A 19,951-nucleotide genomic window follows, 5' to 3' on the forward strand; every position below is an offset into this window, starting at 1 on the left:
CAGAGAGTGCAAGGAGGCAAGCATGGTTTCATCTGGTGAATTACCGGGCACTCACAGGAGAGTGGAGGAGTGCCCCACGGTGGGCAGTAACCTTGGCTGAAGGGCTGACCCACTGTACCGGATCACACCGACAGGGCCCGGCTGCCCTCAGACGCTCCTGGCTGTTCTGGTCTTTGGCCTGCTCCCTTCTTTGGTTGACAGTGGGTTCTCCTAAGGGTCATTGCCACTGACTCCCCAAATGTCTGCTTGTTCCTATAAACTAAAGTCCAGATGGGCTGGCTTGTCTTTCTTAAGCACGTTCCCCCAGCTTCTGGAGCAGTAACCAACCCCACCCTCCTTTTATAATTTTTAATTGAAGAATAATTGATTTACTAGTAACGGTTTTTACTCTCTACTTACTACAATCCTTTGGTTATTCCAATGAGAGTCTGAAGACAGCTGGGAGGGGTGGCAGATGAAACACGCATGCTCAGGGAACCTCCTATACTGAGAGGCTTACAGATGCTTTCCTGCTCTCCTAAATCACTGGTTTCCTAGTTATTCATTTGGGTCATTTTGGTTACTCCTGATAAACTTGTCTTTGGTTACTCAGAAAAGGCGTTCCTGTGATCCTGGCCCATCCTGCATCTCCTTTGTCTTTCCTTTCACCCGAGCACTAGCTGCAGTGCCTGTCCTCCACTGGAGGCCATCAGCTCCACTCCAAACCTCCCATGTGGTTTCTCTGCTTCACACACTCACCACACGGGGCAAAGAGACTCCTCTGATTTATGCTGTAAGGTGTTTTGCCCCTGTCGGGAGCCCCAGGACCCACCAGGAGGGCAAAGCCCCAAGAGCTGGCTGAGGCTACCTTGGTGGGTATGCCCCACTTGACACCTGAGTCACTCAGACTGCTTCCCATCTCTGAACCAGCCACGCATCTCAGATGGCACTGCCCCTGTCTGGGGGTGAGCCCCTATTTCTGGGAGTCCCTTCCCCCCTGCACGCCCTTTCTTGTTCCCACTTGGTGGAATTCACTGCTTCTTCGTATGTTCTACAACACAGGGTTCTCTGCTAATGTGCCTGTATCAGCTTTTTTTCTCTCTGTATGTCTGTCCTGGTAGTTGAAAAATTCCTCCCAAGAACATAAAGGGAAACTGGAATGGAGTGAATGGAATACTGCCTGGCAGAGACCCTCAAGGGAACTGCCTTAACAAATAAAGAAAACTAATTCCATTGGCACAAAAGTCTGCATGTAGTTTCAGAAGTCCAAGGGGGTACAAAACATTATTTGAAAAATTCGAAACGTTTCCATTAACCCTAACATGAGAATAGTCTGTTAAAACAAATGTATACCTAAGATGAGTTTGTATCCAAATGACCCCAAATTCAAAATCAAGAAAGTATTGGATTGGCCTAAAACCTTGTTCAGGTTTTTCCATAAGACAGTACAGAAAAACTTGAACAAACCTGTTGGCTAACCCATATGCTATGAAGTAAGCAAGTTTCATTACAGCAGCTTAAAAGGGGCAGCCATTCCCTCCTGTCCTATGGTTGAAGGCAGCTGACCGTAAGTGGTCTAGTGCTCTTCCTTGCTAATTTAAGGTGACATTGACGAGGTACAAGATCAAGAATGGAACTCTCGGTAGCGAGGGCAGCGTACCTTTCACAAGCTTCCCGTCTGGGACGGCTCTGCTGGACGATGCCTCCTTCTTCCCCGAGGAAACACCTCTTCCCCCTGCTTCGGCTGCATCTTCAGACACACTATCTTCCCCAACGTCACTCGGCTTTTCAGGAGCAGACTCTGCAGGAGTCTCTTCCGGTGCTGACACAGCCTGCAGAGGTTAAACATGACTCTGAACTGCTCACCAGAAATGACGCAGGATATGTCAGGAAACAGACAGAGTGTATGTATATTTCATGGGACAACAGCACTGCTATGTTACTGCCTAAGTAACACTAAGGAGCATACTTCATAACTCAGATTTACTATTTTCTGATAGAAAAGACTGAAAAGAGGAGTAGGAGGTATTTCCCCTCTAACACCGTTTTGGGAACAAATGCCCACAACTTCTGTGGAAATCGATCACTAAGAACACATTTAGAATACCAAATTATGCCCGGCACCTACAGATAAGTCCATTTTCTTCAGTTTGAGCAGTCAGAGATAAAAACATGAGAAAATCCACTGATATGTTCTCTACCAAAACAGGTTTTAAAAAACATCAGGGTGTCCATGTAAATGAGGACAGGAGAGGAGAGGAAGAAGAAAGGATTATAAGGACAGGAAGAAATGCTTCCAACAGGTACCTAAGAATCAAGTGTGGGGCCGTTTGCAGGGAGGGAAGTTGTGAAGGGAGCTGCTAGCAGGCGGCCCTCAAGGACAATGGTGGGCAGCACCCTTGACTGGACAAATGATCATCAATGAACTGTGAATGTGGTCAAAGGTTTTAACAGGTATAAAACAGAGAGAGGGGAGAAAAGTAAGTCAGTAAACCCAAGACACCCACTACACCTAAAAGCAAGTGTGAAATGGACAAGCCCTATCAGTACTCATCTTGAGAATCAGACCATCTCCCCACATATACCTGTGCATTCTCGCCCCCTTCTTTCTGGAGGAAGAACTGCTTCTTAAACTCGTAATAGGCATTATACTGGTGCCACGGCTGCAGGAACTCAAACCTAGGAACAGAGAAGGGTTGAGTCACTCAATAAGACACGCCCACCGCAACACCTCAGCTCCGACCAACCAGACCTGCCCTGACTTCACAGGGACCGACTCCCAGGATCTCAACAACCCCTCGTGGCAGCCACAACACCCCCCACACACTTTACAGACCCAGGAGACTGGGGCAGAGCGCTCATCCACGGTCACACAGATTGTGCTGCAACCACAGCCTCCTGTTTTTACGTTTCAATCTGAGCATGGAACATTATTTGATTAAAAATACAAGGTGAAGTGTGGGTCTAAACTTCCACAGCAGATTCTTGAAAAGCATGAATTCCAGCCTTTTCTTTTAGGCAGGTCCAATATTTTTAAAAAATGAAGCAAAACAAACTGAGTGAATAAAAGATTGTAACAATAAAAAAGACCACCATCCGAACTCAAAGTAACTGAACAAGATATATTTATCTAAACATAGGATTAAATCCATATGTGTATATATAAAGAATTATGTAGCTAGGTTAAAAAAAGAAGCTAAACTAAACCTCAAATACCATCCACCTACCCCATAGAAACTCCTTCACTCACCGTTGATCATTCTTGGCCCGAACGCTGGTCTCAAACTTAAGGCCGTTCCTGGCCACGTACTCTGCCAACTTGTCAATCACAGGCTGGATGTCGGGGGGCGGGGGGATGATGGTGGCCACGGGAGCAAGTGCACTGCAGAGAAGAACAGAGTCACACCCACAGCACTAGGCCCTCCCCCAGATCACTCGTCGGGGCAGCCGGCACAGTGGCTGGAGGAGGACTTGCACTGTCTCAGTTCCCACCAACAGGTAAGTTACACAGAGACAGGGAAGCTCTTATCTGAGATGACTGGGATTCCAGAAAACTAATCAAAGTCAATCCACTTGAAACAGGGACTGAAATATCATTGCTGATTGTGAAAACAGGGGTTTTACTCAAAGTGACACTTAAGGTCATGAAAACAGGATCATCTCCTCCCGTTTCCCTCCAATTGCTAATTCTCAGAAGTAACCAAGAATAAACCAAGTGTGGATTTTTTTTATCTTAAAAATGATGGTTAGCATAATTCATCACCCATAGTTTCATCTTTGACTTTCTTAGCATGTTCAGAAAGTGGGTCATTTCTACAAAAATACCCAAGTGTTCTGTCAAGTTTCCTGAGCATCTTTTCAGCACGGTCCAGTGCCTCTTACAAAGTGCCTGCTCAACTGAGACACTCAGAGTCCTCTGCACACCACCCCTGACAAGGGCTGGGGGTTTAGTCCCTGCCGTGTTAGCTCTGTGAGTCAATGGTTTGCTGGGCTGATGGCCAGGTCCCCGTTTCCCAACAGTTTGGGAGAGATTCACTTGCATCAACTTTATGAAATCTGGGTTTTTGGCAAATAACTTGACTCCACACTGACTATAGCTGGTACTGTCCACCTGAGATGGTGACACATGGGAAAGAACAGATGCTGGGGGCTCAGGGGAGGGGTGTGGGATGCTAACAGGGAGGGAATTTTCTCAGTTGGTTAAATGTCACTGCTCTAAGTGCCTATGTCATGATCAACCCTGTAATGTTGGGGACTTGGATAATAAATACTCAGATAACAGAGACCCTCTGTGTGACCCGCATTATAAAGAAGCGCAAACCAAGAACATACGTGCTCCAGGCGGTCAGCAGGAGAGCATACCTTGTGGTGATGGTGGTGGAGGTCACCCCACTGCTCGTCTCCGCCGTGGTTGGTGGGGGAGGTGGCGTGGTCCCTGGAGGGGGTGGGGCAGTGGCAGTCACTCCGGTGGAGCTGGACACGGCCACCCCGGCAGGAAGGGTGCTGTAGTAAGTGGCAACGTCGACCCCTGGAGGGGGAGGTGCCAGGCAGTAGGTGCCGTCTGGCAGCATGTAGTAGCTATAGTACATGGCTGCCACCGTTGCTGTGAAGAGACACATTTTGAGGGCATGAGAGTGGCAAATGATGGCCCAGTGGGCTAGAATACACAATGCAGGGAGAAAGGGACACTTGCTCAAATGCAGTGTCCCTTCTGTCCAATGTCAACCATGTATTTTATTTTTGTGATATAAGAAAGGGTGCCCAGGGGGCAACACAATTTGGAAGAACTGGACAACGTCCAGACACACACCCAGGAACAATGGAATCTGAGCATGCACGGGGACATTCAGAGAAGCCCCGTGCCTACACAAGCTGCAGAATGGCAGATTAGGACAAACTCCCCCGTCCAGTAGACCAGCTCCCCTCCTTGCGTGTCTTGTGAGATGACTGTCTGAGGACTGAACTCCTCCACTGGCTTCCCTGTTTGACCCCAACTCTCCGCTCTTTACATTCACTCCTCTCCTCTTAAAAACCCGTCTTGGCAGAAATTGTTTTCCGAGGCTCCCAAGGCAACAGACACAAACGCAAAAACTAACAAATGCGATCCAATAAAACTTCATAAGTTCTTACACAACAAAGGAAATTATAAATGAAATGAAAAGACAACTCACAGAATGGGAGAAGGTATGATGACGTGACCAACAAGGGCTTAATTTCCAAAATACACAAACAGCTCATATACCTCAATAACAAGGAAACAAACCACCCAGTCAAAAAATGGGTAGAAGACCCAAACAGACATTTCTCCAGGGAAAACACACAAGGGCCAATAAGCACACAAAAAAGATGGTCAACACTGCTAATTATCAGGGCAATGCATTAAAAACACAAGGTATCACCTCTCACTGATCAGAATGGCCATCATGAAAAAGTCTACAAATAATAAATGATGAAGAGGGTATGAGAACAGGGAATCCTCCTACACTGTTGGTGGGAATGTAAATGGGTGCTGCCACTATGGAGAGCAGTATGGAGATTCCTTATTCCTTAAAAACTAGAGCCACCCTATGATCCAGCAATTTCGCTCTTGGGCCTACATCCAGAGAAAACCCTAATTCTAAAAGACACACACCCCAATGTTCAAAGCGGCACAATTTACAATAGCCAAGATATGGAAGCAGCTTAAATATCCATCAATAGATGAATGGATAAAGATGTGATATATATGTACAATGGAATACTATTGTTGTTAAGTCGTGCCTGACTCTTTTGTGACCCCATGGACTGTAGCCTGCCAAGACTCCTCTGTTCATGAGATTTCCCAGGCAAGAATACTGGAATGGTTGCCATTTCCTGCTCCAGGGGATCTTTCTGACCCAGGGATCAAACCTGTGTCTCCTGCATTGTGGGTGGATTCTTGAAACCCAACAGAATATTACTCATCCACAAAAAAGAATGAAATAATGCCATCTGTAGCAACATGAATGGACCTGAGATTATTACTTAGTGAACTAAGTCAGAAAGAGAGACAAATATATTTGATATCATTTACATGCAGAATGTAAATGGGCTTCCCTCATAGCTCTTTGGTAAAGAATCTGCCTGCAATGTAGGAGACCCTGGTTCGATTCCTGGGTAGGGAAGATGCCCTGGAGAAGGGAAAGGCTACCCACTCCAGTATTCTGGCCTGGAGAATTCCATGGATACAGTCCATGGGGTCGCAAAGAGTCGGATATGACTGAGCTACTTTCACATGCATAATCCAAAATATGATACAAATGAACTTATTTACAATAGAGAAACAGTCTCACAGTCATAGAAAACAATACCAAAGAGGGAAGGAGGAGACATAAATTAGGTGTCTGGGATTATCAGATACATACTGCTATATATAAAATAGATAAAACAATAAGGTCCTACTGTATAGCAGAGAACTACCCAGTATCTTTTAATAAACTACAATAGAACTGAATATGAAAAAGAACATATATTATATACAACAGATATAATCACTTCGGATGCTGATTGCAGCCATGAAATTAAAAGACGCTTGCTCCTTGGAAGGAAAGTTATGACCAGCCTAGATAGCATATTAAAAAGCAGAGACATTACTTTGCCAACCAAGGTCCGTATAGTCAAGGCTATGTTTTTTCCCGTGGTCATGTATGGATGTGAGAGTTGGACTGTGAAGAAAGCTGAGCGCCGAAGAATTGATGCTTTTGAACTGTGGTGCTGGAGAAGTCTCTTGAGAGTCCCTTGGACTGCAAGGAGATCCAACCAGTCCATTCTAAAGGAGATCAATCCTGGGTGTTCATTGGAAGGACTGATGCTAAAGCTGAAACTCCAATACTTTGGCCACCTCATGCGACGAGTTGACTCACTGGAAAAGAGTCTGATGCTAGGAGGGATTGGGGGTAGGAGGAGACGGGGACGGCAGAGAATGAGATGGCTGGATGGCATCACCGACTCGATGGACATGAGTCTGAGTGAACTCCGGGAGTTGGTGATGGACAGGAAGGCCTGGCGTGCTATGGTTGATGGGGTCGCAAAGAGTCGGACACGACTAAGCGACTGAACTGAACTGAACAGATATTATAAATGAATCTGATACATATCTCATATACATACATGTATATATATGTATGTGTGTGTTTAGTCGTTCAGTTGTGTACGACTATTTGCGACCCCATGGACTGTAGCCCACAGGATCCTCTGTCCATGGGGATTCTCCAGGCAAGAATACTGGAGTGGGTTGCCATGCCCTCCTCCAGCAGATCTTCCCAACCCAGGGATCGAACCTAAGTCTCCCACATTACAGGCAGGTTCTTTACTATCTGAGCCACTAGGGAAACCCATATACATCTGTGTGTGTGTGTGTATATAAAAAACTGAATCACTTTGATGTACAGCAGAAACTAACACAACACTGGAAATTAACTACACTTCAAAAATAAACAAGCATACATTCGTCTTGGAAGTAAGTCATCTTGTCTACAAAGCTGTGCTGCTCTGTAACCACTGCATGTCCCCACCTCAGCATAGAGATGAACTGCAATTTATTTAACAAGTCCTAATGGACACTGAGATCACTTTGGGGCTTTATTATTATAAACAGTGATGTACAATAACTTCTTACATATCTTGCCCACACAGGATAGCATCTGTAAGACAGAGACTATTTAAAAACAAAAAGCAAAAAAAAAAAAACAATAAAAATTTCTGTAAGTTTATTGTTTTTTTTTTGGTGAGGGAAAAAAATTCAAAACCAGTGAAACCACAGAAGACCCAATGATCTAATTAAGCGTTTAAAATTTCTAATCCTATTATAGATAAGCAACTGGTTCTGACTACAGAGATTTAATTTCCTCTTCATTAGAGGATGGTGAAAGATTTTTCTAAGTAAGGAATTTTATTTTGATTTTCAATTAACTTACTTTAAGACAAAAACATTTATAAATAGCGAGAGCTATTCACTGCCCGTGGTGTCCAGCAGGCCATGCAGGGAAGATGCAGGTGGTGCAGCAGCTCCCTACCTCTCCTAGCAGCTGGACCAGAACCCTGCCGTCCTCGGCTGGAATGACTGCATAGTTCACATGTGCTGCGGGTGTATCCGCAGATGCTAATGACTTGCTCTCTGTTAATTACACATGTCTCAATTCCCAGGTTGTAACTCTCTGGCTTGATGCTGTGCACCAACCACCGTTCACGTTCACAACAATATTCCACATTTTCAGAGTAAGATGTGTGGCCTCAACATCCTCTCTACATGATCTTCAGCATGGAGACATTCAGAACACACCTCCAAAGGAAGGCGTGGGCAGAGATGAGACCACAAAGGGCTGGGGGTTGAGGGAGGAAAGGGAGGTTAGCTCTCTAAGTCCAGCACTCAGCACACAGAGTTTGATGGGTGGACAAACTGACAGAACGTTCATATGCAAGCTTTTCCTAACCAACGGAGGTATCTGAATATGAAGAGAAGCCTCTGAGAGATAAACCATAACCTTGAAAAAATGGAATTACGTTTCCCTTCATCCCCTTCAGATAATCAAGCTACCAGGGTCCTGCTTCTCACCCCGTGGGCAGAGCCACCACCACAGGGGAGGCAGCATCAGCAAGAGCAGGGTGTGCCCTGCCCCCAGCCCCCGACGGAGCACACCGTGCATACCGGGCAGAGGGGACAGCAGGTGCTGTCCAAAATGCCACACCTCGAGGACAGGACACTCCACGTCCTGTTCCGGACAGTTAGCCTCTTGCCTGAAAACAAGTCAAATACATTTAAAAAATGTAGCCATAACCAATGAAACAAATATGAAATAAAAAAAGTCTGTAATTAAGTTTCGATTGTATATTATGCAATCATAATTTAATGCATCCTAATAGAAGTGAATAAATTACTTTTAAAACTGAGTAACATCCCTTTGAAAGTTTTGATATGGATATGCAGATTAACCATCAGTCTATACCTGAGCTACCCATCATATTAAATTAAAACAAAGACTAAAAATGGGCCTGTCAGAGAAATGGTAGATTAACTCAAGAACTCACCCATTACAAATATCTAAAAACGTGTGCTAAAATAAAGGAGAAATTTAAAATGCATAGCTGACCTCAAAAAGAAAAAATGAATCCATCTCCAGGTGTGAAAATCAAGCAAAGCTTCCAAACCCGGAGGCATCTCTTAAGCCTTGGGCTTACTCAGGTTGTGGGGATTCCCATGCTGGAAATAGGGCTCAGGCTGCAAACCCTAGGGCCACCCCAGGATCCACTCTGGGGAGTCTTGCAGAGGACAGACTGGAATCAGAAACCTAGGTACAACATGTTCGGGATGCCCTCTCACTTCTTACACAAGAACTCTGTGAGTCCCTTCCAATAAATTCTAATTATACCTCGCAAAGGTGAACAGGAATTTGAAAATCCGTGTACATCCAAAAATAACCCTATGGCAATGAAACATCTGAGGCGTGGTGAGCTGAGAATGCAGACTTGCTGTGCTGCAAGGTGCCTGCTGGGGCAACACCACAGCTGAGAACTCTACACTGTGGCCAATCATGAGGCCATTTCTCCAAGATTCTCTGTGCATGGAATGTCACAGATGAAAAGATTTTACGGAGCAAGTTGTTTCTGTTTTTTTCACCACAGACACTGAGGTCTGGGCGGATGTGACAGGGCCAATCTCAGCAAAGACCCACGCCTGTCCTGTCTTGCCCCCCAATTTATGGTGAACAGCACCGTGCCCCTCATTTCTGACCCTGGCACCTCCAAACCATGTCTTCTACCTGCTATGAAGTCCTTCCTAGGTTTTTTTACGTCCAACAAATAACAAACCCTGGTGAGGATGTATAGGAAAGGGACCCCTTATACACTGTTGGTAGGAATGTAAATTAGTGCCGCCACTGTAGCAAACAGCATGGAGGTTTCTCAAAAAACTAAAAATCAAATAAACATATATCGGAAAAAAAGAAAATACTAACCTGAAGATACATGCACGCTAATTTTCATAGCATTGTTTACAATAGCCAAGATACGGAAGCAACCTAAGTATCCATCAGTAGCTGAATGATAAAGAAAATGTAGTATATACACACAGTGGACTACTACTCAGTCATAAAAAGAATGAAATCCCGCCACCTGCAGCAACAGGGGTGGAACTGGAGGGCGTCATAAGTGACATAAGTCAGACAGAGAAAGACAAATACTAGATGACATCACTTGCATGTGGAATTTTAAAAACGACAACAGATTAGTGAATATAACAGAAAAGAAGCAGACTCACAGAGAGAGCAAACCAGTGGTTACCAGTGGGGAGAGGGAAGCAGGGAGGGCCAAGATAAGGACAGGAGATTAATAAGAGGTACAAACTATAATGTATAAAACAAACAAGTGCGACTTCCCTGGTGGTCCTGTGGTTAAGAATCCACCTGCCAATGCGGGGGATACGGGTTTGATACCTGGTCTGGGAAGACCCCACAAACCGTGGGGCAACTAAGCCCATGTGCCAGAGAGCCTGTGCTCTATAACAAGAGAAGCCACCACAGTGAGAAGCCTGAGCACCTCAGCGAGAGAGTAGTCTCTGCTCGCTGCACCGTGAGAAAGTCCACGTGCAGCAACAAAGACCCAGCGCAGCCAAAAATAAATAAAAATTTAAAATTATTAAAAAATTTTACTAAAAAAACAAGCTACAAGGATACACTGCACAGCACAGGGAGCACAGCTAATATTTTATAATAACTATTAATGGAATATCCAGGAAGCAACAGTCAGAACTGGACATGGAACAACGGACTGGTTCCAAATAGGAAAAGGAGTACGTCAAGGTTGTATATTGTCACCTTGCTTATTTAACTTATATGCAGAATACATCATGAGGAACGCTGGGCTGGAAGAAGCAAAAGCTGGAATCAAGATTGCCGGGAGAAATATCAATAACCTCAGATATGCAGGTGACACCACCCTTATGGCAGAAAGTGAAGAGGAACTCAAAAACCTCTTGATGAAAGTGAAAGAGGAGAGTGAAAAGGTTGGCTTGAAGCTCAACATTCAGAAAATGAAGATCATGGCATCTGGTCCCATCACTTCATGGGAAATAGATGGGGAAACAGTGGAAACAGTGTCAGACTTTATTTTTTTGGGCTCCAAAATCACTGCGGATGCTGATTGTAGCCATGAAATTAAAAGACACTTACTCCTTGGAAGGAAAGTTATGACCAACCTAGACAGTATATTAAAAAGCAGAGATATTACTTTGCCAACCAAGGTCTGTATAGTCAAGGCTATGGTATTTCCAGTGGTCATGTATGGATGTGAGAGTTGGACTGTGAAGAAAGCTGAGCGCCGAAGAATTGATGCTTTTGAACTGTGGTGCTGGAGAAGACTCTTGAGAGTCCCTTGGACTGCAAGGAGATCCAATCAGTCCATTCTAAAGGAGATCAATCCTGGGTGTTCATTGGAAGGACTGATGCTAAAGCTGAAACTCCAATACTTTGGCCACCTCATGCGACGAGTTGACTCACTGGAAAAGTCTGATGCTGGGAGGGATTGGGGGTGGGAGGAGAAGGGGACGGCAGAGATGAGATGGCTGGATGGCATCACCGACTCGATGGACATGAGTTTGAGTGAACTCCAGGAGTTGGTGATAGACAGGGAGGCCTGGTGTGCTGTGATTCATGGGGTCGCAAAGAGTCGGACACAACTGAGTGACTGAACTGAACTGAACCTTTAAAAATTGTGAATCACTATGTTGAACACCTGCAACTTACCATCTCCTACCCCAGGAGGCTCTGCTCTGCCTTCCTGAATACCCATTGCTGGGGCTGTTCTCTGCAATCTGGGCTGTTGGCACAGAGGGCAGTGCCAGGCCACCTGCACAGGTCCCAGGACAGAGCAGGCACCAGAGACGTGTTTAAAGCAAAGTCTGCTGACTGCAGGGCACATGTGCCTCCTAAATACACTTGGACTGAGACGTTCTCCAAGAGTGAGAGGCTGGGCACCCGACACCACCCCGCAACACTCACTGCAGACGTGCGCTTCTCCAGTGGGGCCTCACAGCTCTTTAAGTCCTTGAAGCCCTTTGACATGACCACCAACTAGAACACATGTGCTTTTGAGTACAGCTCCCAACTCAGAAATTCTCCTAAGTTTTGACAATGCCTGGACCAGACGGAGGAAAGACAGAGGTCTGGTTCCTGGAACTCACCACTGTGTCCCAGACTCAACTAGGGCAGGGGTTTGGGGGAGAGGGAAGGTGCAGGGTTCCAAAGGGCCCCTGCGGTTCCGTTTCCCCCTGAGCTTCCATGACAGACTGCTCCTTACTAGGTCTGCTGTTGATTTCAGGATTTTCTGTGAATTTTCCAAGAGGGGATTGGGCTTTATCCCAAGTTAAATGTCGATGCGATTTTAATAAAAATCACTGAGTACCACAAACACCTACTCCAATAAACCCAAGAGAGATATTTCAGTGGGGGCCTACACTTTCCAAGGGGAGGTATGCTGCTGCTGCTGCTGCTAAGTCGCTTCAGTCGTGTCCGACTCTGTGCGACCCCATAGACGGCAGCCCACCAGGCTCCCCATCCCTGGGATTCTCCAGGCAAGAACACTGGAGTAGGCTGCCATTTCCGTCTCCAATGCATGAAAGTGAAAAGTGAAAGGGAAGTCGCTCAGTTGTGTCCGACTCTTAGTGACCCCATGGACTGCAGCCCACCAGGCTCCTCCATCCATGGGATTTTCCAGGCAAGAGTACTGGAGTGGGGTGCCATGTATGGGAAAAATCAAGTTGCTTAAAAGCACCAGGCACATCCTTAAGAACTTCCTCCTCGATACTGTGTGTGCTTAGACAGCTGTGGAACCCAGGGTCACACAGACCTGCCTAATTACTTCAAAGCCCTTCTATTCAGTTGGCTTCCTGCAAAAATCAGAGCTAATTTACTGATATCTGTATGCAATCTTAAATCTCATATAAATAAATCTAACTCTTAGAAGAGAATGTCAGCACTGGAAGGGTTCTTGGAGATTAGAGACCTGGTGAGCAATACTTGCTGTCAATTCTGGAAGATAAACATGTGTTTGTATTAAAAACGAAAATAGCTTTCCCGAGTTCTGTGGAGAAATGACTATATTCTTACATCGATCTACTCTATTCACACGAGAATGTGAAGAAGCAGCACTGTGTTACCAGCTGAGCGGGCCTGGGCAGCAGCAGCTGCGCCCCCTCAAGGTCACCGCCTGGCCCCCAGCCTGCATCCCAGGACTTTTCTAACAAGTTCAATGACTTTAAATCCTGTTTATACTTGCTGATTCCAGAACTGCCATCTCCAGCCCTGAGCTGAACCAGTACATTAAGTGCCTACTCAACACTTGCACTGGGACATCTCATAAACCTCACAGATGGACTGTGTCCAGAACAGGGTTGTCCCCATGCATGGGCACCTCCTGCTTGCTGCAGCTGAGTCAAGCCTCCTCCCACCAGGTCAGCCTGGCTTCCGTGGTCTCTCAGACCAACATCCGACTCCCCAGAATCAGATGTCTTCTGACTGCTGCCCCGGAAGCTCCAGGGTCCCCTTGCTCGAGTAGACAGAGCCCTCCCCGCCCATCCAGCCACATCACTCCTCTGCTGGGAACCCTCCCCATCAGGTCCCCAGCCATGCTCCCCTTCTGTGAGGCATCTGCCTGAAAGCCTTGGCTCAAGGGCCTTCCTGGCTCCATCTGCCAGCACTGTGCACTCACTCCCCCAGGGCTCCTGTTGATTCTGTGATGCTCCGCGATGGAGGAAACACGGCTGTGGCTATCACCAGCATCACTTGACCGCAATGCCAGCTTGTTCAATGCCTACATAAATCACAAGTGGAAGAGTAGGAACTGGAATGACACAGGGCACAGGCTTCTAGGAGACAGAAATCTGGCACCTTCTGAACTCTGAGGGGCAATATTCAACCCACAATTCTGGGTCCACTCAAATGACCTATCATGTGTGAGAGCAGTATCTAGACATTTTCAGACAATCAAGGATTAAAAAAACTAAAAAATTGGTCTTCCTGTGTACCCTTTCTTTCTTGGCAAACTACTGGAGGACATGCTCTAGTAAAATAAAGGAGTAAACAAACCAACCAGGAGAAAATAGCCCTAACCCACGAAAGCAATGCCTGGAAGTTACCAGAACACCGGGGGCTGCAGGCTGGGAACAGGGTTGTCTAGAATGGTACCCAAGGCATACAGCTCAGAAACACAGTTGTCAGTCACCACGATGCAGACCGTGAATGCAACCACCAATATCACAGAGAAGTTGCCGAAGCAGCAAACATGAAGCATCCAGCATCAAGACTTGCTTAAGAAGATGGCACCGTTAACAAGAGCGCACATCATTCAATGTCTCTGCAAACTGGAGGCGAAGAAGTCAAAGCAGTGACCTGGCTGACTGTCCTGGCACCTGACAGCTGGGGCTCCTCTGACAGAGATCAGGACAGACAGACAGGTCCAAAACTTTGCAGGGGAATTGAATTGGTGCATAGGATTCATGTATAAACTATTTCTGAATTGTTCCCTTTTGAATTTTGATTAGGAAACAGAGGTTGAAGCATATTAAAGTTACAAAGTATCCAAAACCAAAACTAAAGGAGTAATATGAGCAAAATTTAGGGTATTAGAGCAGACTTCAAAGAGGCACAAGTGAGCCGAACCATCATTTGTCACAGCAAAAAGACGTCAGAGAAAATCTAGAGCTGATAAATCTAGAAACAGTGCTATAAATACATAATTTAGAGATATGAAGGAATCATCAAAAACTCACAACAGTTAAAGCATTTATTATTTGACTTTAAAATATATGTATTACTTTGGGACACTTAAAAATTATTTTAATCAAAGAGATAAGTAATTTATCCTGTTTACCATAGTCTGAGCTCAGGCCAGAGTTCAGAGTTAACATTATTCATTCTCCTCTTCAATGTATTACATCATGGTTAGTCTTTCCTTTCTTTGGTCCATCCAGCCAATATTTACTACACAGGTCCTTGCATTAGAGAGGCACCTAAAGCTGGGGAGACAGTAGTACCTGCGACAGACAAATCCCACCCTCTGGGAACTTCTGTATGGCGAGTCAGAGTACGAAAGTAAACCAAGGAATAAACAAAGTAAGCTCCAGTTCTGACAAGGGTTATGGTAACATAGGACAGGGCATGTGAGAAGAGGATGAACTAGAGGAAAGGACGCTCTGCAAGGCCAGGGAATACCTGACCTGAGCAGCGAAAGCTCAGAGGAGGAGCATTTCAGGCCGATGAGGAGCCAGTGCAAAAGCCCTGTGGTCAGAACCCACTTAGCACAGGAAGAACAGTGTGACAGCGCAGGGCAAGGTGGAGAGTGAATTTCTGGAATTTACGTGGCGTGGGAAATCAAGAGAACGGTCTGAGCAGGGAGGTGGCAGGGCTTCCACTGACCGCCAGAGGAAGCACAGGCTACGGGAAGGCTCACCAAGACGGATAGGGGCTACAACAGATGACGAGGCCAGAGAGGCAGCAGCGTATGTGGTGAGGAGGGTCAGATTCGAGACAGGCCCTGAACGTGATCCCCAAGGATGCGCAGCAAGGTGTGGGAATCGGGAAGAGAAAACTGAGGTGACGCCTGATGCTCTAGCCTGAATGACAAAGTGAAGGTTGGGGCTGTGCCCTCAAACAGGGACATGGGGGGCCAAGACGAGAGTTCTGCTCTGGATGCAGTCAAGTTATGGGGTGATGGTGAGAAGGCTTCCTACCACAACAATACACTGTAAATGCTGGAGTCTTAACGAAACAGGTCTTTGCTATAACGCTAAAGTTTGTAGGGCTATCATATTAATAAAAAAGCAGTAAATAAAATAAGAATACTCATATTCAGGTAAGGTCTCTTAAGTAATTTTGGTATAGACCAAGGGTTGGTAAATTTTTCCTATAGAAATCCAGGTAGTAATTATGTAAGGGTCATGGATCAAGCAGCAACACTGAGGATATTATACAGGCACTTAATAGTGAGTAAAAACAAATTCCCACATATTTTTAAATTGCTGAAATTCAAAATACAGTAAAAATAATTGAGTGCAGGGTTTTTTTTTTTGGGGGGGAGGGGCACAGGTCTACTAGTGGGAAGAATACAATTCCTTTTACACAGTAAAACTTCCACTGAATTAGGATTCATAGTGTCCCCATCACCAAGATGACTGTAAAGCCTGTTCTTAGCTCATGGTCGCACACACAGGTGGTGGGCTGGATTCTGTCTGCAGGCTGTGGTATGTCACCTGGGAGAGTGCCACACACCTAGCATTTTTTGTTTACTCTGAAGCTAAAACACTTTCCCCTCCACAAATGGAATTTTTGATTTAAAAAAGTCAACTGCAGATCTTACTTCCCTGACCAGGGATGGAACTCTCAGCCCCTGCAGTGGAAGCATGGAGTCTTAACCACTGGACCACCAGGAATTTTCTAGCCCAGTGTTCAAGGGAAAAAAAATCCCGAACAAAAGGAGACCTGTTGTGCTGTCATCAAACTGGAAGAGGACGCTGAGAATATCTCACTTGTAAAGCCAGGAAACCACTCAAGGGAATCAGTTTTAGACATGTGAACATGTGACTCTGGAACTTTAAGGCCAGAGTAATCGCTCTATTTTTTGCAAATACAAGTTATTTCTCAGGATGCCCTGTCTCCAACCATTACTTAAAGTCTTCATCAGTGACCCTCAAGCAAAATGATCTGAATATTTTATACTGTGTTTCGGTTCAGGAGACAAGTTACATAAGAACGGATTCTGGGGAGTCCGGGTGAAGAAGGCAGGAGGCTCAAGTGTGTGACCAGGAGCCCAGGGTGAGGTGAGGCTGCGGGGGTGTGGGGGCCGACTTGGGGAAGGACATCTACTCCAGGGCATTATTAGGATCCCACGAGAGCAGAGAATGGAGTCTCCAGAGGAGCTGCACTTGGGAGGGCAGACAAAGCATTCAGAGCAGGTGTGAATGGAGTAGAGGGGGGCACCTGGTGCTGGGACTAGAGGTCTGGACAGAGCTGCCAAAGCAGGCAGGGTGAAGGGCGAAGGGGAAGGTGAAAAGGAAGAGGTCCCGCAAAAGGAATCCAGCAAGGAACATGCTTCACAGACAGCAAGGAACTGAGTCTGGAAGGAAACGGAACCCAAGCAGTTTGGGCCACAGACGAATCTGGAGAGACAGGAATTCAATCGAGCACAAAGAAAGGAAGTAAAGCAAGCAATGGGATGGAAGGGATCATGCTGAGCGGGGTCAGGAACCAGGCCTGTGTGTCTGCTTCAGTACAGCCTGGGAGAGCTCAGGATGGCTTCGCAGTTTCAAATGGTTCAAAAATAAAACCAAAAACCACCCAATAAAACAACATTTCATGATGCAAATATTCTATGAAATTCAAATTTCGATGTCCATAAATCAAGCTCTATCAGGCCCAGTTACACGCCTCTGTTCCCAACAGTCAGAACAGCTTTCACACTCCACCAACAGCAGCCATAGAGAGCGCTCAGTCACCATACTAGAAACACTTACATCTGGATCTTTACAGGAAAGGTTTGTAAACCTTGCTGAAGAGCTTAGAAAACAAACTGAGGACCCAAACACCACTGCTATCAAGCTGGTACATTTTAAACTGTAAGGAACAGAACAGTCATAGTTGAAAAAAATCAAAGTAAGGAGAAGATGGGACAGGAGGTGGATGTGATCATGCTGAATGCCAAAGAGAAACAGAGATTAAAACAAAAAAGAGAAAATGACAGACACAGAAGAAAAAGATGATCCAAAATAAGGAAGGTGGCATCTTTTAAAAGACATTCAGAGGTACAATATAATTTTCCTGAAACGAGAACAGAATCTTCGACTGAAAAGGGTATGCAATAAATTCCAGGAAAACTGAGGACTTCATTGTAAGTTATTAAAATTTAAGAACAAAGAAAGAATTTTTAAGGTATCTAGTCAGAAAAAGTAGGCTCTTAAGGGGGGAGATGGAGCTGGCCACTCTCTCCCTTTTCACTCAGCAATTCTCCCAAGTTCCAAGAAAGTGTGAGTAAGTGAACTATTCTCAGCCAAGTTGCTATTTATGTCAAAGGGCAACAAAAACATTTTTGAACATGAGATCTCAGAGAACAGCACCCAGGAGTGACTAATGAAAACCAAAACAACTAACCCACACAACTAGTCAGTGGCAAAAGTCAGCCAACCAAGGTTTCTCTGAGAGGAAGGACCATGTGAAATTTCAGTTTACAAAGATCTCAGAGAAACAATATGCCACCCAAGAATTTTATACCCAGACAATTTTTCCTTTCTACACCAGGGTCAAAGGCAGGCACTTTTAAAGTACGTATGAAATAGAAACCTTGCAAAAAACCTACTTGTTTATGAAATTCTAATGACCAAGAAATGAATCAGATAAAGAACTCAAACAGAGATGCTCTGACAAAAAAACCTAACCCAAAGAACTCAGAATAATCAACCAGGGAATTATGGTTACAGAACTGAACATAAATGCTACTTTTAACTCTCACAATCTAAGCACATTTTAATGAAGATTTAATTTTCTCTAGTTTCTTAGTTGATTAATAATGTCTAAAATAAAAAATAAAAAGCTTAAGAAACAAACAAACAAAAAAAAAAACCACACCCTACAATTCCAACCTCTCTAATGTTTTCCTAACCTTTAGAACTGAATTCTCGGAAGAAACTTTTATCTGACGTTCAGGAATTACTTCACTTTGATTTTGATTATAGGTTCTTCAACTAAATTCAAATAAAATATAAAGCTTATTTTCACTTTAACACACTACACATCAATTTTTAAAAACATCTTTTCATAAAAATTATCTCTGTATCCTAAAGGTATGAGCTTTCATTTTCCCCCCTTTGTCCCCACAATTACCTCAGTCTTTTCCACTGTTAATGATGTTCACCTAATGTTAAAAATGGCTATTTCTGGATGGTGACATCTTGGGTAATATTTTTACTTTTCCCCTTCTACTTCACTTGAATTACAATAAAGTCATTTCTAAAGGAGAGTTTGGAAGGTAAGTAAAGCATTTCAAGGTCATGACTTTGCAGGAAAAAAAATGCTAAAAGCAACAGCAAAACCACATTTTAAAAACTGGGAAGAAGCAAGAAAATATCTACTGCAGCCACGTGATGTGGTTTAATTTCACTTAAGTTATTTATAGAACATTAAAAAAAAACTGAGTTGGCATTTTATTTAAAAAAAAAAACCACATGCTATAATAGTGGGTAGTATTTCAGCATTACTGCTTCCTGCAGTAATTAATTTTATTTATTATGCTCTTTGGTAAGGATTTATAGCTAAATAGCATAAGACAGCCAAATAAGAACAGCTAACAGCATGAATGACAGTTCACTGTCAGACTAATAAGTGAAAGAGATTAAGTTTCATATATCTATATTTAAGGAACTTCGAGAAAAAATTCTTTTAAAAACAGATGCTTTTCTTCCTAGACTGCCAAATCTAGGAAAATCTCCGATCAGCAGAAAGTAAATAACAAAGGACAACTGAGTACATTCTAAGGTGATTATTAAATACCAAGTCATACAAAAAGACAGAAAAACTTAGACTCCAGCTACCTAGATGGCCCCCAGCAGGTGGGCACCACAGCCTGTTTTTTGGGATAAAAGCTGTCACAGGGACTGCTTCAGCCTCAACAGAATACAGGGAGAGCTGACAAAACAGTCCTGTCATTAAATCACAGAACTGCAAAGAATTAACTCAGGATACCAGTGTTTCAAAATAAGCATCACCCAAGTCTGTATTTTTTCTGTGAAGGTTTAAAGGAGTACAAATGTCCAAGGAAGGAGTCACTCTCTTGCCCTGCACTTTCTTCTTCTAGGTCCTCTTCTGAGGGCACCATGAGTACCAGTTTCTAACCTGTCTTTCCACTTCTGAACTGAATGCTGATGGTCTCACACCAAAACCGACTCCTGGGCCTTCTGCCCTCACCCACACCAAGC

The 19,951-nt window shown here is 44.6% G+C and overlaps 1 protein-coding gene across 4 annotated transcripts in view; it reads right to left on the reverse strand.

The window, feature by feature from the left end:
- Positions 1 to 19,951, reverse strand: part of SFSWAP (splicing factor SWAP) — an 82,706-nt gene that overhangs the window by 38,933 nt on the left and 23,822 nt on the right. For all 4 annotated transcript variants that reach the window (XM_088828094.1, XM_088828093.1, XM_088828095.1 and 1 more), the window contains 4 exons: positions 4,342 to 4,582; positions 3,230 to 3,361; positions 2,565 to 2,658; positions 1,640 to 1,811 (listed from right to left, as the gene is read on the reverse strand). In XM_088828094.1, the coding sequence (XP_088684220.1) occupies positions 1,640 to 1,811; positions 2,565 to 2,658; positions 3,230 to 3,361; positions 4,342 to 4,582 (639 nt within the window). The remainder of the gene's footprint in view (positions 1 to 1,639; positions 1,812 to 2,564; positions 2,659 to 3,229; positions 3,362 to 4,341; positions 4,583 to 19,951) is intronic.

Source organism: Moschus berezovskii, chromosome 19 (assembly GCF_049115385.1).
Source record: "Moschus berezovskii isolate FMDL1 chromosome 19, NW_MosBer_1.0, whole genome shotgun sequence".
Classification (NCBI taxonomy): domain Eukaryota; kingdom Metazoa; phylum Chordata; class Mammalia; order Artiodactyla; family Moschidae; genus Moschus; species Moschus berezovskii.